We start from the raw sequence: 16,586 nt of genomic DNA, 5'->3' as shown, positions 1-16,586 counted from the left end.
AAAAAAAACAAAAAAAACAAAAAAAACAAACAAACAAAAAAAACCCAAAAACACTCACATTTAAGAAAATAATTTTGTATTCTCTGATTAGTCTCCATCTCTCATCCTCTTGCCTTACCTCCCCCATCTCCCCTCATTCACCAAGTGCTGAGCCAGGGAACATTTGCCTGAATAAATTTTGTGTAGAAATCAAATTAAGTTTGGGATTAATTTAAAAGACCTTTTCCAAAGATAATGCAACATAAGAGGTGTTATTAAAAGGTAAAACATGGGTTCTGAGAAGACAACTAATCAATAAAGGAGCTCCAGAGAACTGTAAGTTCCTGAGCTCAGTCCAAGAACCCACATCAAAAACAACATCATGAGACCAACATGGAGAGGCAGAGGCAGGCAAATCCCTGGGGCTTGTAGCCAGCCAGCTTTGCCTATTTGGGGCACTCTGAACCAGAGAGTGACCATCTCAAAACACAGGTATGTAGTTTCTGAGGAACAACACCTGAAAGTCCCTTTGGCCTCTACACCCATATACTCACAGGAACAAGCACACATACATACAAGTACACATGAGGAAGAAAAGAGAGAGAAAAAGGAAGAGAAGAGAAGAGAAGAGAAGAGAAGAGAAGAGAAGAGAAGAGAAGAGAAGAGAAGAGAAGAGAAGGATATCCACAAAATGGAATATTTCTCTGCTCTAAAGAAAAGTTAAATAAAAAAAATCAGAAAAAAGTCTTTTCAGGGAAACAGATGACTTAGAATGTATACTATTAACCCAAGCCATAGAGTCTCGGAAATAAAGCACATGTTTATATGAGAGTATGTTGGATTTAGCCAATACTATATGTACACATGTGAACAAATGTGTTGATATTTCACACAAAGACAGAAAAAGGAAAGCTGAGTATAAGGGGACAAGGAAGGACTTTATGCAGGGGATGAGAACAAGTTGGAAAGGGGATGGAAAGTTTTAGTGATCATGTGATCGTGGATTTTTCTGCTTTGAGTGGCAAATAAGTACATAGATTATATCTGACCCTGGAAATGTAAAATTTAATATGAAGCTTCACAGCTTTCATTTCAAATCCTAATTCGAATTGTATATGAGTTGTATAGCCTTTGGGTCTGGTTAATTCTAGAGTGTGATTTTTTTTATTTCTTTGTAAATTTTTTTTTTAATCAAAACAAAACAAAAGTTCATTTAAAAAAAGAAAAGTGAGACAGACACACAGATATTGCTTTAGTTACTTTTCTATTATTGTAAAGAGACACCACACTCAAGGCAGCTTATAGAGAACAAAGAGCTTATTAGGCTTACAATTACAAAGGGTCAGAGTCCATGACCATAATGGCGAGGAGAATGTCATTAAGCAGGCCTGGTGCTGGAACAGTAGCTGAGAGCTTACATGTTGAGACAACAATGCAGTAGAGGAGGGTTGGTTGGAATGGTGTGGGCTTTTGAAACTTCAAAGCCCACCTCCAGTGATATACTTCCTCGAACAAGGCCACACCTCCTAGTCCTTCCTAAACAATTGCACCAACTGGGGAACAAGAATTCAAATATATGAGCCTTGGAGGCCATTTTCAATCAAACCATCACAGACATATACTAAAGTCTTTTCCAAGATGGTTTGATGGCATTGGGTATGCTTCTCTAAAATTATCCAACAATCTGTGGATATGGATGGCAGTCACCTCACAGAGGTGACTCCCGAATGGGCAGGACTTGAGAGCCACCCCAGCACAGTAAAATATTTCTCTTCCACACACGCATACATCAGAAGCATCATTTGTATGGGGCCCTGGCTTTGCCTTTTCTTCTAGAGGACACTATGCTTGATGTCATGCATGGTTGCCTAGGGAAGTCTCAGCTTTGCTCTAGAACCAGATGCAAAGCATTTCTCTAGCAAGCCTTCTGTGCTACTGAGGTTCAGTGTGCCCTCTGCTGACTCTGGGCCTCTTGCTCCTGAAGCTCACTCTGGCTTTGTGGTAACTCTACCTAAATAGTAGGTGGATACTTGGTATTTGGTCCAGCTCCTCATAGGGCTGTTTTAAGGAGAATTTTGAGACAGCAGCCCTCCTCATAGAGAAAGAAACTTCAATAAATGTATGGTGTCACCCTAGGTGCTGCAGAGGGAAGCCAGAAGTTGGGTGCTGACTTGGCACTAAGCTTGAGAATCTCAGTGTGGAGCTCAGTTGGTAGAATGGTTTTTTTTTTCTAGTAGAACAGAAGCCTGGATTTGACTTCCAACACTATATAAAACAGTATGGTGGCACATGGTCTGAATTCATGCCCCTGGGATATTTTTAACTACACAGATAGCTTGAAGCTAGTTTAGGATACCTAAGACCTTGCCTCAAACAAAATAAAAATTGGGGCTGGCAGGAAGGCTCAGTGGGTAATAGAGCTTGTTGCTAAGCTTGATGATCTGAGTTCAGTCCTCATGTGGTAGAGGGAAAGGAGTGATTTCTACACATTGTCCTCTGATGCTTAGGTTTGTGCTGTAAATACAATAACTAAACAAATGAAGAATGTAATTTAAAGAACTTAAAACCAGTGAGGTATGCAATGGACGTGCTTTTCTTTTGAGTGGGCTTAGGTCTTAACTTAGGCAACACTAGAAGACAGTTCCCTTGGCCCCTGTGTGTACCTCCTGGGGTCAGATAGTTTTCCAACATGCTATTTTAAGCAAAGTTGTGCTGGCACATTTGTTATCCCCAGCTCTTGTGCCCATCACAGACAGCCGGTAACTTTCCGTGTCTATGATGCATGGTATACAACAGGTCATTGGAAGCTTAGGGACACCTGGAACATCTAAGAGGGACTAGCTGTACAGCAACATCCCAGGAGGGAAGAGACCCCTTTCTCATGACTGCTGGGAATTTCCCGCTAAAGGTGTCTTAATACTCACTTTCAAGTCCTAATCAAAGAGTGCCTTGCCTTCTCACAGCTGTAGACTACCGTTTTGACACAGTCTGGCTTCCTGTTTACACCACAGGAAACCAGAGAGCTGCTGCCACTGTTGCTACAGGAAGACACTGCAGGGAGAGCCCCCTGCACCGCTGCCTGCTGCCCAGGACCTGCAGCCAGCACTCAGACTTCATCCTCTACAGAAGGAGAGCCAAGGAGGAATGCCAGCCCAGGTGAGCCGCCGTAAGGATTTTCCAGAAAGAAAGATTTTCTTTCTGGAGAAAGCTCTATGGATCAAGTAGGTGCTAGAGTTTGGTCTGAGGTCAGTGTTTTGCATGGAAACAGTGGACACAGCCTGTGACTGGGGTTGGTGGACAGTGAGGTGTCCTGGGTGCAGGGGCAAGAGGACAGTGGAAGTGTTCTTTAGAGTGATAGATATGCTTCCTGGTTGAAGCAGTGATTCTGGGGTGGTGGTGGTGGTGGTGGTGGTGGTGGTGGTGGTGGTGGTGGTGGTAGTAATGAAGCAATTCCTGAGGGTCTACATGGACAGATGCCCAAAGGTTTCAATAGTCCAGCTACCTTGAGCAACTGCTTTTAAGTGGGTGTCAGTAAGACAGCACACTTCATGCATTATGCTCAAATCTGAGAGTGTAGCATGGGAAAAGCCGAAGCAGTGGTCACCATGGCGAGGAGGTGGATAGCAAGGGTAGTTCCAAGTGGTACTTCAGTAAATACAACCTGGTATCTTGGTTATTTAACAGCTTACTAGAAAGAACAGAGGATCCCGGGTTCACCCATTGTTAATTGTGATTCTGGGCAATCAGCTTTGCCTTTGTCAGCTCATTCACTAGTGAGCAAATATTTAAGACCACATAGAATCCTAATATGTGATATACTGCTGCTAGCACATGGTGAATGGTAGGTAGGTGAGGCTGTGCTTGCTGCCAGGGATGAAGGAGGAAGGGGTGCCACAGACCCGTTCCCGACCTAAGGAGCTCCCAGTGTCGCAAAAGAGTAAATAGGGAGGCTACTAACCATATTCCCCATGCATGGGAAGGCCTCTGGAGAGTTAAGGGCACTATGAATGAATGATCTAGACTTCTCACCCAGAGAGGTGCCCCACCAAGGGAGACTCCACCTGACCACCCTCCCTTCTCTTAGTCATCTGATTGAGGACACATCCTAGTTTGCAGAGGACTTGCCTGTAGAGCTTTGGACTCTTCCATTCTTACCACATAAGCCCCTTATAGCTGAACACGTTGTAAATGTAGAGGCAGGCTGAGAGGACCAGACTTCCTTGCTGAAGTCCCATAGTCAGTAGTACTTACCCAGGCCTCCATGATCATGCAAGGGTCCTCTTTGGTAGCAGCAGAGTTCTACTTCCCTTGAGGCTAGGCCGTGTGACAGGACATAGGAGGAAGCAATATTCTTCAAACAAGGGTGCATTCTCATATGAAAACTGTCTCCGAAACATGAAGTCCAAGCAGCCTAGTTGTACGTAGAGAAGGATGAGGCATGGTGAACACAGAGAACAGCCCAGTGACTTTCCTCTTGTCTGTTAGGGCTCATGTGCCAACCTCCCCTGTTCCTCAGGAAGGGAGTTGGGTGCTGAGTCTCCCCCACTCATGCAGGTAGATGTCAGTTTAGTGTTATCTTATTCTGAGAGAGCTTCTGCCAGGCTGCCTCTTAGATATGGCAGCCTGAGAACATCATGGACATAAGTGGATGATGAAACTCCTTGTGGGCCTTACCAAATCCCTGTTGCCCAGGCTACAGCTCAGATATATCAACTCAGAACTGAGAAAGGGCTCCTCTAGTCCTATGTGTAGCCAAAGTTCAAAGTCAGTGCCACAGCCTTTCTCTCCCTGGAACAGTTTCATCAACTTTTTTGATTGAGAAAGACTTATTTTTCAAGCAAGCTGGTCAATTACCTGAGTATGGACAGAGTATCACACCTTGTGACTTCAAAAAATGGGCAAGTCCATAGCTATGAGCCGTGCCTATGAAACGAGTGGGCCCCAGTAAGCTGTATACACCCTACCCAGTAGGCATGCCCATTCTTCTTGCTTTTGAATTGCATAGATAGTCCAAATCAAATATGATGACCAACTTGAGACTTGTGGAGTGAGTTTAAAAGGCAAAAGAATTGTTTTCACTTTATTATTATTATTATTATTTGGTACGTTATCTGTGTGACTTACTTTAGACAGTGGAGAGGACATTAGAATGAACAGTCAGAAGACATGTGCTCTTGCCTGACTCTGACAACTGTGGCTCCTCATCCATCTTGACTGCTAGAGTCCTCTCTTATCAAATGATAAGAGCAGATATTTCCCAGGAACACATCTAGTTCTAGGATGTTTAGATGGCCCATGTCACTCTCCTCTGTTTCTCCAGTTTTGCCTGTTGGTACCCCAGTTAGGTGTCATCCCTTGAAGCCAGCACCCACTCTGTTCACTGTTTCTGCTCCTGAGCTCTTCAGCACTGTAACTTGAATTTAGGAGAAAATATCCCAATAGAGTATAATGCTCAGGTTTGGCTTTGTTTCTGCCCGCCAGAGACTCCAGCATCCCCAGGAAAACACCCACTGCTGAAGAGGCAGGCGCGGATGGACTATAGCTTTGATACTACTGCTGAAGACCCTTGGGTTAGAATTTCCGACTGTATCAAAAACTTATTTAGCCCCATCATGAGTGAGAACCATAGCCATATGCCACTACAGCCCAACACCAGCCTTGGTGAAGAGGATGGGACACAGGGCCGTCCAGAGGGAGGCCTGTCAAAAATGGACATTGCCAATGGTGCTCCCAGAGTTTACAAGTCAGCAGATGGCAGCACTGTGAAGAAGGGGCCTCCAGTAGCCCCAAAGCCAGCTTGGTTTCGGCAGAGCTTGAAAGGTCTGAGGAATCGTGTCCCAGACCCCAGAAGACCCACGGAAGTAGCCTCAGCCATTCAGCCAACACCAGTTTTTAGGGACCCACCAGGGCCACAGTCTCAGGCCTCCTCCTCCATCAGGCAGAGAATCAGCTCCTTTGAAAACTTTGGCTCCTCACAATTGCCAGAAAGAGGAGTCCAGAGACTGAGCCTGCAGCCCAGCTCTGGGGAGACCACCAAATTTCCAGGAAAGCAAGATGGAGGACGATTTTCTGGTCTCCTGGGTCAAGGGGCTACAGTAACGGCTAAGCACAGACAGACAGAGGTAGAGTCTATGTCCACAACCTTCCCTAACTCCTCAGAAGTCAGGGACCCAGGTTTGCCCGAGTCTCCTCCCCCAGGTCAGCGACCCAGCACAAAAGCTTTGTCTCCAGACCCTCTCTTGAGACTGTTGACTACACAATCCGAGGATACTCAAGGACCAGGTCTCAAGATGCCAAGTCAGCGGGCACGGAGCTTCCCCCTGACCAGGACCCAGTCCTGTGAGACAAAGCTGTTGGATGAAAAGGCCAGTAAGCTTTACTCCATCAGCAGCCAGCTATCATCGGCTGTCATGAAATCCCTGCTGTGCCTTCCATCTTCAGTCTCTTATGGCCAGATCACCTGCATCCCCAAGGAGAGGGTGTCTCCAAAGTCACCTTGCAACAACAGCTCAGCTGCAGAGGGTTTTGGTGAAGCCATGGCCTCTGACACAGGGTTCTCTCTCAAGTGAGTGTCTGTGCCCTGCTTGATCTTCTCTGTCCCCATTTTTCTATTTTATATTATATAGCATTTAAACATTTCTCAGATGCACTGGTTAAAAAGATCATTTTATCTCATGTGTGTGTGCATGTGGATCTGTGTGCATGTGTGTGTACACATGTGCACTGGAGTTCTGTCTTCCATGTTAAGAAGTAGTTTACATAATAGCCGACCTTGGCTGGGATGAGAAGTGGGGGATATGCCCAGGCTCTTGGTAATCTGCTCACAAAGATACAGGAGGCTAATGAAAAATTCACCTTTATCTTAAGGAGCTCTGGGTGAGGCTAGGGAATGCTCTCCAGTAAGAGTCTGTCTTGATCTTCACATGGGCCCAGGACCTGGGCAGTGAGTAGGACATTTAGTTCTGTTTTAGCTCAGCCTCTAACTCTATGAGCGGAGTCCTGGCTTGTACACCTGCCTCCCTCTTTAGGTAAAGTCAGGAGGTGGGTGAGACCAGCTTAATTTTTGTGAGGGTTAGTAGGGAATCCAAGGTCTTCTGCTGCGGGTCTGGGTCTGGGTATTCCCTCTTGAATCAGCTGTGATTTATTTATTGTTTGTGCTGCTGAGAGTGGATATGTCATAACAGAGTTCCCAAATAGCATGTAGCTAACAGAGCCCCTGGCAGGATGGAGTCGATAAAAAATCTTGCAACAGAGAAACCCTGTCTTGAAAAAAAAAACAAAACCAAAAGCCAAACCAAACCAAACCAAACCAAACAAACCAGAAAAACAAAATACCCCAAAAGAATCTTGTTTTTCACACCGTGTTATCTCTGCTTGTGAAAGCCTTTCAGAGCTGAGAGAATATTCAGAAGGTCTCACAGAGCCCGGGGAAACCGAGGACAGGAACCACTGTTCTTCTCAGGCCGGCCAGTCCGTTATCTCCTTGCTGAGTGCAGAAGAACTGGAAAAACTCATTGAGGAAGTGAGAGTTCTAGATGAAGCAACATTGAAGGTAGGTTTCCTGCATGCACATCTGTAGGGACAAGGGCTGTTGTTTGTTAGCTTAGCTAAGCCAGAGGGGAAGTAGCTAAAGAAGTTTACGGTTTGTAGCTTAAGGTTTGTTATGGTGTTGGCTGGCATCAGGACAGGTTTTGTCCTGTCAGTGGTAGAGGTACACACCATGTCACTTGACATAGCAAGTGTTAACACCTGATTTTAGCTGGGATGGGAAGTGTTTGTGTGTGTGTGTGTGTGTGTGTGTGTGTGTTTTGGAGGGACATGGCCAGGCTCCTTGTCCTGGCATCCTTTGCCATTTTATGGCTGAGAAGGAAGATCCATGGTCACAGAGCCAGGGTGCTCTGACTCTAAGGTCATGCCCAGTGCTATGCCAACATCTCATGGGCTGCTGACCTGGCATGAGTGTCCAGAGGGAGAACCCACATGGTGTAGCACTTCCAGTGGTGAACAGCATAGATGCTTTGGTTATTTCCTCTGCCCACCTCAAGGTGAGCTCAGGAGGGCCTGTGTGCCTCAGCCACATCATCCTGAAAGCTCCACTTCCCATGTAGTTGCTGAGCTCAGCCAATGGTGTGCAGCGAGGAAATGGCCCAGCCAGAGCTGGAGCCAGCAGTCAGGAGGTGGCTTTGTGGATCTCACTCTCTGGAAACCTCTTAGGCTCTGTACCCTGTACTTGAACTGGGATAATGAAGATTAGGAAGCAAGGAGTCCATTTTTATTGGAAGAATTACAGTTGCCCTTCCAAGGTCAAAGGTGTGGTAGTAAAGTCTGATGAACCCACAGTACCTTGGGGCTGTGGTTTCTCAACCCAGGGTCTCACTAATCACTTGTAGCCTGCATGAGCCATTGGTCCCCAGGGCCTGAGTCAATAAAAATAATATGCTGGAAGGAAAACTTCAAGTTCAGAGCTGCCTATCTAAAGGGTCAGTAAGAAGATTTTGTTTCTAGTATGGCAACCACTCACAGGAGAAATAAAACACACACACACACACACACACACACTACAACTCCAAATAATCTGATATAAGTGGGTCAGTGTGGGTTGATGGGACCTTCACACTCTGGTCCCTCCTCTGACCTGGGATCTCCATATTAAGAGATTGAAAAAGACCTGCAAGTCAGGGACTCTGGTAGCTCACAGCCAATGACCTGCTTTGCCATGTTTTTATTTCCTAGTGCCATATACAAACTAGTGGCCCAAGAGCTATGGGCCTGAAAATAAAATTTACTGGATCTTTTAAAGTGCTTGGTTGTCATAAGTCCTGATATTTCTGAGTGTTTTGTTTAAAGGGAATGAGCCAGTAGTGGCAGGATTGCCTTCCTCTGAGGTAGCCGATCCTAGTTATGCAGATGTGTTTGGCCTGCCCTCTATTACCTTTCACTCATGCCTGTCCACCTTGCCCATGTATGTGACCTCCATCGCTGCTGTGGTCACTGGAGCTCCAGGATTCAGCTTGAGAGTAGAATGGGAGCCTCTGCCTTTGGAGAGTGTAAGAAAGTTGTCCTGGATCCTGACTGGGAGTTTCTGTTTGTGCCTGTTTCACATTTGTACTGCATGTGTGACAGAGCGAGATGAGAACTGGGCCCTTTACTGCTGCTATGCCATGGAAGAAGGAGCAGCCAGCACCTGTGAAACAGCGCTGACCTCTGAGAGGTTGACCCAAAGCCTAGCACCAGCTCTTGTCTCAGAATGCCATGGGAAAGCGGCATCTTCCAGCCTGCAGGGCTCTCTAGCTGACTTTGCAGTGTGCAGCCCAGTCTGTGGGAAGTGGGGGTGTGAGTGGGTGAGTAGGAGCAGAAGAGAGCTGGGCTTGCTGTTTTACATACATTTGTTTACCCTCATAAGCTTCTTGTAATTCCTGTGCTATGAAACTGAAGTCTGAGGAGGTGGTAGTACTGGCCCAGCTGGTGTTTAATAAAACAAACCAGTGTGGTGTTAAAGCATGTGTTAAACTGTTCACGTTGCTGCAGTACTGTGTGAATGTATGTATTTTCGTCCACAGCAATTAGACAGCATTCATGTCACCATCTTACACAAGGAAGAAGGTGCTGGCCTTGGATTCAGCTTGGCAGGAGGGGCAGATCTAGAAAACAAGGTGATCACGGTGAGTGGCCCAGGGATGGGCACGTTGGAGCCAGTGTGGGGTTGCTGGGGGTCAGAAGACTTGCCTGGAAGGGGTCTTGTGCAGGGGAACACCAGGCCACTGGGCAGGGGTCAGGACAGGAGGTGTAAAGGAAAGTTATTGTGACCATCCTTCTCAAGAGGTACACTATGGGCTCCTCTAAGATCTGCATTTAACCCCTCGGAATTATATGCCTTTAACAAAGAAGGTCTCTGTGCACCCAGAGCAGCCTCAGTACACCAACGCAAACAGGAAATGCACGTGGAGAATCAAAAAACATTGTGAGTATGTGCACACATGCACACGTGTGTGCACGCACATGTTCTACATCATAACATCTGATCAGCAAGTTAGCACAGCTTAAAGCCCTCATCTCTGTAATTTTGAGAGTATGTAGAGGATATATTAAAAATGGAGATCAGGATCAGGGAGATAGCTCAGCCAATAAAGCACTTGCCTTGCAAGCATGGGAAGTTCAGTTTGATGCCTGGAATTCACGTTCAAGCAAAGCTGCGCATGCATCTGTAACCCCAGAGCTGGGGAAGCAAAGACAGGCAGATTCCCAGGGCTGGATGGTCAGCCAGCCTAGCCTACTTGGCAAGTGCTAGGCTAGTGAGAGGCCATGTCTTAAACAAAAGGAATGGTGGGTGCCTAAGCTGTGACAGCTGAGATTGTCCCCTATGGCTCTCACATGTATGTGCACATATATGCTGCTGAGAACACACGTATGTGTCTATACACCTGGGTGAATTGGGGACAGCTTTGGTACAGTATCACATAATTACCTCTGGAAATTAAGACCATGGCAGTCACAAGGATTTAGATAGGTCCAGTTTATGGTCACAGGGCATTTTTAGAAACCTCTAGTCTTAGAATGTAGACTTTCCCACACTATGTAAAGAGGAACCCATGAAAGGGAAACTATTGAAAGGAGGGGGCTATCCTCCTTTTACCTACTTGAAGAATTGTTCAAGTGGACAACTGATAACTGGGAATGTTCAAATGTTCAACTGACTTGTTGGTTAGCTGAGCTCAGTAGGATCCAGCCAAGGAGTAGAAGACCTTCCTGTGCAATGTGCAGGCTACACGTACCACAGTGTTCACCCAGTCTGCAGAACCTATGCCTAGTCCCCTGTTTTTCAGGCCCTAGAGTCTGGGAGAGCCCAGGGAGGTGAGCAGACCTCTATTCTAAGCATCTTTCTCTAGACTCCTAGTCATATCTGGCCTAGTCGATCTGACCAGAATGGGCTACTGTCACTGCCCATAGCTTCTGGTCACCGGTGGCTGACTCACATGGTTTCTGGCCCCCCTGAGTTCATAATCCAGGATATTCATGTGGCGTGGATCTGGGAATCAAACTCAGGCCTCAGGTGAGATGGCAAAGCACCTTTCCTCACTGAGCTGTCTTTCTGACTGTAAGACGGTTTTTAATCCTGCGCATCATGCAGAAAGGAAAGAGGGACCAGCTAGAGAATAAGGATGCCAAGGCAGCCTAGGATAGTGTACCTCAAGTACTTCCAGTAGGAAATGGGGCATGAACATCTCTCCGGAAGGGATTAGCTCTCCTGAAATGCAATTGGGAGTCACCATGTTATTACACTGCTTACTCAGTGAACCAAGATGTAAACTGGCACTGTAGGATTGCTAGCCTCTCTAAACAATGAACATTTTTGGAGCTTTTCTTTAAACTTTGCATGCCACCAAATTTCTTTGATCTTAGAAACCTGTTCTTATAAATATCCCTCCATAAGTCCCAGAGTCAGTTTTCCCAGGAAACCATCCTCAGAAATGTGCTCTAGTGTAGGTAAGGCAGAAGATGTTCCCGGGGAGTGGCTGGGGTTATAGGAGAGGTCAAGGGTATTGTGTGGGAAGAGTGCTGAGTACTCACTGGCCATCACTGTTGGTGGTCTCTGCCCTGACTAGAGAAGGAAAGGGAGGGATGCTGGCCCTGTCCAGTTGCTCTGCCTTGAGATGTATTCAGTCTGTGTTGTCTTTGGCCTAACCTCCTCTGGGGGGTTAGTTGGATACCTGTCTCAGAAGCCTCTGCCAGCCCTGCCAGCACAAATAGGGATCTGAATCGGGTGGTTTGTGGCTCCTGACTCCTTGGTCTTGTTCAGGTTCACAGAGTGTTTCCAAATGGGCTGGCTTCCCAGGAAGGCACAATTCAGAAAGGCAACGAGGTTCTTTCCATCAATGGCAAATCTCTCAAGGGCGCTACCCACAATGATGCCCTAGCTATCCTTCGCCAAGCTCGGGACCCAAGGCAAGCTGTGATTGTCACCAGGAGGGCAACTGTGGAGGCCACTCGTGACCTGAACTCCTCTACTGACTCCGCAGCCTCAGCTTCAGCAGCCAGTGACATTTCTGTAGAATCTAGTAAGCGTTCCCAGTGCAGTGGGGGCTGGTGTGGGGAGATGCGCCTTTTGAGGCGCGTTCTGTCTTTGGCCTCTTAGATCCATGCTTGGCGGCACTGTGTGGTAATGTGTGGCTCCCACACCATACCTTCCTAGCATGCTTGGTGCACTGCAGAGATGTGAGTCTGTTTCCACATGAGTGTGTGCCTGTGTATCTGTGGTGTCTGTGTGTGTGTGTGTGTTTGCGTGTCTCTCTCTGTGTATATGTCTGTGGTGTGTGTGTGTGTGTGTGTAGTTAAGCAGCCAGCATCAGCCTGGGCAGCTGGGCCTGAGAGAGAAGCACACCACTGACCAAGCCCATGTGCTTTCCTCTGCAGAGGAGGCCGCTGTCTACACAGTGACACTGGAGAAGACCTCTGCAGGGCTGGGCTTCAGCCTGGAGGGAGGAAAGGGCTCCCTGCATGGTGACAAGCCTCTTACCATAAACAGGATTTTCAAAGGTAGGCTCCTTTTTTTTTTCCTTCTGTACATTCTCTCCACTTGTGACTATGCAGCAAACACCTCCCAAACCAAGAACCTTTTGGGCCATGGTGGGTTCCCACACTCTCTTGAGTCACGTGTTGATTCCTGTGTGTTCAGTTCTGCTTTTGTGACCTTGTGCCCCTTTTCAGCCCTGCCCTAACTTCTCTTTTTGTTGGGTCCTCTCCCATGACTGAGCTCTGGGCTTGGTTCAGCTTGGCAGGACCAAGGTTAGGAAGAGGTGAGTAAGGCCCTCACCTGAGTTGAAAGGCACCAAAAGATGCACTGGGAGAGATCAATACTGTTCCCATGCAATGTACTTAAACATGATACAGCTATGATAGGACTGAGGCGAAGACAAGATAACCAGGAGCTCGAGGTCACCCTTGGCTACAGAGTGAAGTCAATAAACAGTTAGCCTGGGTTATATGAGTGAGTATGTCTGGAACCAACCAAATGATCCAGGATGCACTGAGTAAAGCCAGAGGCTGGTGTTTGTCTGATAGCCTGGCTAGATTTACCCTAGCCCTGGATTCATCCATTCTTGTGTTTATTTTCCATTTGATGTCTTATCCGTCATGGATAGGGCTGCCCAATAATGACATGTGAGTCAGCTGGATATGGATTTCCTGAGAAAATTATGAATGCCTTGTAGCTACCATGCAAATATATCATGCAAATACACCTTGCCACTTCTTAGTTGGAAGCCTTAGGCAAGGGAACAGGGATGTGCACAAAGGCACAGCTGCAAGACCTGGGTTCTCATGTTAAGTTTGCGATGCAGAGTGGCAAGTCACTTCACTATTGTGGGCCCATGTGCAACACATGGGAATGAGCCTCCAGCCATAGGCAGGCGTGGCGCCATGGGATGTGGATGCCAGAGCCTGCAAGACAGAGTTCAAACTGAGATCCTACGACTAGCCACTTTCAAGCTCTGAGTAAGGGTCTCTGTCTTTGGTTTCCATGCTGTGAAAAGGGAATCTATTATTGTGTACCCCAAGGAATGCTGCCATGGGTGCAGAACACCAGCACAACATCCACTGCATTGCTCAATAGCCTGAACTATTTTTCATTATTATTCTATACTGTTATTCACTATTGGTTAAGGCTATGGTGTCGAAAATGGTGTGTGTGTATTGGGTGTGTGTGTTAGGGAGTTCCCTTCAATATAAACAGTAAAAGAAGATTTTGTGATTTCTATATGCATCTGTGACAGAGTGGGCACCGTGCACGGTTATGAGTGCATGCAGGGTTAGGTCTTTCCGAGTGGATACAGAGTTCTTCCCAGGCTGTTTGAAGCCAAAAGCCGTGTGAAGATTGCTTCACAAATGTCTCAGCAGCTCACACCTCTTCCCACCTGTTGCCAATGATGTCACTAGAAGCAGATTGTCAACGTGAATCAGAGAGTCAATAGAGAGGTTCAGGGAGGACCCAGAACCCCAGGGGTTCTCTAGGAATTATGGAAGTCTCTAATCAGGCTCTGGCTTGGGACTGCCTGCCATTTCCTCACTTAAAAACAGCATGGATTGGCTTGTCTAGTCTAGCTTTCTATGCCCCAGAGAGATGTTCCTGGTGGCCACTGTGTGTTACCATCCTGTGAAATGCTTCACTTTAGAATCCCTCACAAGCTCCCAAAGATGGGTGTGCTATCCACTTGTGAACTTCCCTGATTCCCCAGAAAGTGTCTTTTATTGTTCCTGTTACCCACAAAGCCCAAGCTGACCTGTCATCTTCTTCATTATAGGGACAGAACAGGGTGAGACGGTGCAGCCAGGGGATGAGATCTTGCAGCTCGCTGGCACTGCTGTGCAAGGTCTTACCCGGTTTGAAGCCTGGAATGTCATCAAGACATTGCCTGATGGACCTGTCACTATAGTCATCAGAAGGACCAGCCTCCAGTGCAAGCAGACAACAGCTTCTGCAGACTCATAGGCAGGCGGCCAATGCTAAGATAAAGCAGGAGCTGGAAGCTCCAGTAATCACTGATTCTCAGGGTCTCTGCTGCCCACCTCACCCAGGCTGGGAAAAGCCCAGGTGTGCTTCTGGTAGCTGCTGCTCAGGTTTGGACCTCCTGGCACAGTGCCCATCAAGAGGGCTGTTCCAAATGTCAGGACAGAGTCACACAGAGGTGGCTGTTACAAACCACGCCAACTGTATATAGACAGCTTAGTGATAATACCCTGGTGCCGTAATAAAATGGTTGTATTGCAGTTTCCCAAGAAACAAATGGCCTGATTTGGAAATCCCCTAGGGACTATGAAAGCCAACCCATGGCAGCGCTTTTTTTTTTTTCTCTCATGCATCTCACGTCTTGGAGGGGAGCTCCTTACTATCAGCTAGAGCAAGTCAAGGCTGGGCTGGGGTCCTGTGAAGGGTCACTGCTTGTGGCTCTCCCCAGAGGTGCTGGCTGATGACTGGGGAAGTCTCTTCACGGCTGGTGCTTCTGCACCATGCGGATTCTGCACCACACTGCCCGGCCACACCACAGTCAGGTAAGGGTGCATCTTTTAAATGTTCTGCCTTTGAAGACTCATAACATTGCTCCTGTCACACTTCTACCAAGAGCAGGCAAACACCTGCCTGGGTTTAAGGACAGGGGATAAGTTGTTAGAAACAGCTCTGTGAGATGCTGCCTGCCATGAAGAACACTTTCAAACACGGAGAAGACTTTTCGGTTGGGTCGAGAGCCTAGGAGGAGTGGAACCAGAAGACAGAGGAGTGCAGTGTGAGTTAAGGTGTGGACAGGTATGTCTATAGGATGAACCAGGATGGGTACGAGAGCATAAAATAAAATTATTACTAATGACCTATCTGTCACGTGTCAGGCACCCTGCTTGGTATTAAATGATAGTTATTGGTGATCACAGCCACTTCACCAATGGCAGTCCTGCACCAATGCATTGGAGGGTACTGAGCCTCAGAACAATAAACAGCTTGTCAGGCTAGGATGCGGAAGGGCAGAGGTTTAGTCATTCCTTCAGTGACAGGAGCAGGCCCAGGAGATTGAAAACATGGCACATCAGAGAATAAAAACAAACAAACAAACAAACAAACAAACAACTGCTTAGCATTTTGCAGTATGTGCATGGCCAGTATATTTGCTTTGGTCATTTCTGAACAGCTGATAGCCAAACTCAGGGCAACTTACTGTGACTCTCAATTATCCACAGCAGATATAGCTTTCACCAGGTCTGGGCCAGGGGTTCAGATCCTCAGTCATTCCATGAAATACAGATGACACGGGAAGGCCTGGCAAGGGTCACAGATAAAACACCAGAGCCCATTTATTTTAGGGCCTTGCCAATGGAAGCTTGCTACTATATATAACTTGCTGGCTTCTCCATAATTGGAAGCCAGAAATATTTGCTGGAAGTGGACTCAGAGACCCCAGCTGGATCCTCTCTTCAGGTAAAGCCCTTCAGTGACTCTTCTTGGCTAGCTTGGTCTCACTTACTCTGAAAAATGACAGCATGTTACTGGAGCTGACATGTTTGCTTCTCCAGTTCACTCTGAGTTCTGTCCTATAGCAGACAAGTAAATGAGGAACTCAAGATACCATTTATATCAATCTATCAGGTTTAATAGAAGGTACATTTGATCTAACAGGAAAAGATATGGAGCTGGGGGAACAGCTGTCAGTAAGTAAAATGCTTGCCATGCAAGCATGGTCACCTGAACTTCATCTCCAGAGACAAGAAGAAAACATAAATAAAACCAACCAAGCAACCAACCAAACAAAAAGAAAAGAAAAGAAGAGAAGAGAAGAAAAAAAAAAAAGAAAAGAACCAGATGCAGTGGCATTCAACGTGTAATTCCAGACCTGGGGAAGTGGAAAGGTGCTGGTCCCTGGAATTTGTTGGTCATCCAATCTAGCCTATTTGGTGAGTCTAAGGCCAATGAGAAAGCTGGTCTCAAAAATCCCAAGGTGGATCACATCCTAAATAATGGTACAGCAAGTGAGTAAGCTTAATATGGAGACAAAACCAGAGAGAGAGAGAGAGAGAGAGAGAGAGAGAGAGAGAGAGAGAGAGAGAGAGAGAGAGAGAGAGAGAGA

At 46.7% G+C, this 16,586-nt stretch overlaps 1 protein-coding gene across 5 annotated transcripts in view; it reads left to right on the top strand.

Annotated features, from left to right (window-relative positions):
• Positions 1–15,342, top strand: part of Il16 (interleukin 16) — a 96,864-nt gene extending 81,522 nt beyond the window's left edge. For all 5 annotated transcript variants that reach the window (XM_029479675.1, XM_021168624.2, XM_029479674.1 and 2 more), the window contains 7 exons: positions 2,991–3,135; positions 5,461–6,544; positions 7,363–7,531; positions 9,540–9,641; positions 11,777–12,035; positions 12,391–12,513; positions 14,277–15,342. In XM_029479675.1, coding sequence (XP_029335535.1) covers positions 2,991–3,135; positions 5,461–6,544; positions 7,363–7,531; positions 9,540–9,641; positions 11,777–12,035; positions 12,391–12,513; positions 14,277–14,464 — 2,070 coding nt within the window. In that variant the 3' untranslated portion in view covers positions 14,465–15,342. The remainder of the gene's footprint in view (positions 1–2,990; positions 3,136–5,460; positions 6,545–7,362; positions 7,532–9,539; positions 9,642–11,776; positions 12,036–12,390; positions 12,514–14,276) is intronic.
• Positions 15,343–16,586: the final 1,244 nt, after the last annotated feature.

The sequence above is a fragment of the Mus caroli genome, chromosome 7 (genome assembly GCF_900094665.2).
Source record: "Mus caroli chromosome 7, CAROLI_EIJ_v1.1, whole genome shotgun sequence".
NCBI classification, from domain to species: Eukaryota; Metazoa; Chordata; class Mammalia; order Rodentia; family Muridae; genus Mus; species Mus caroli.
Note: the sequence above shows the minus strand (reverse complement) of the source record. Positions and strands in the feature narration are given on the sequence as shown.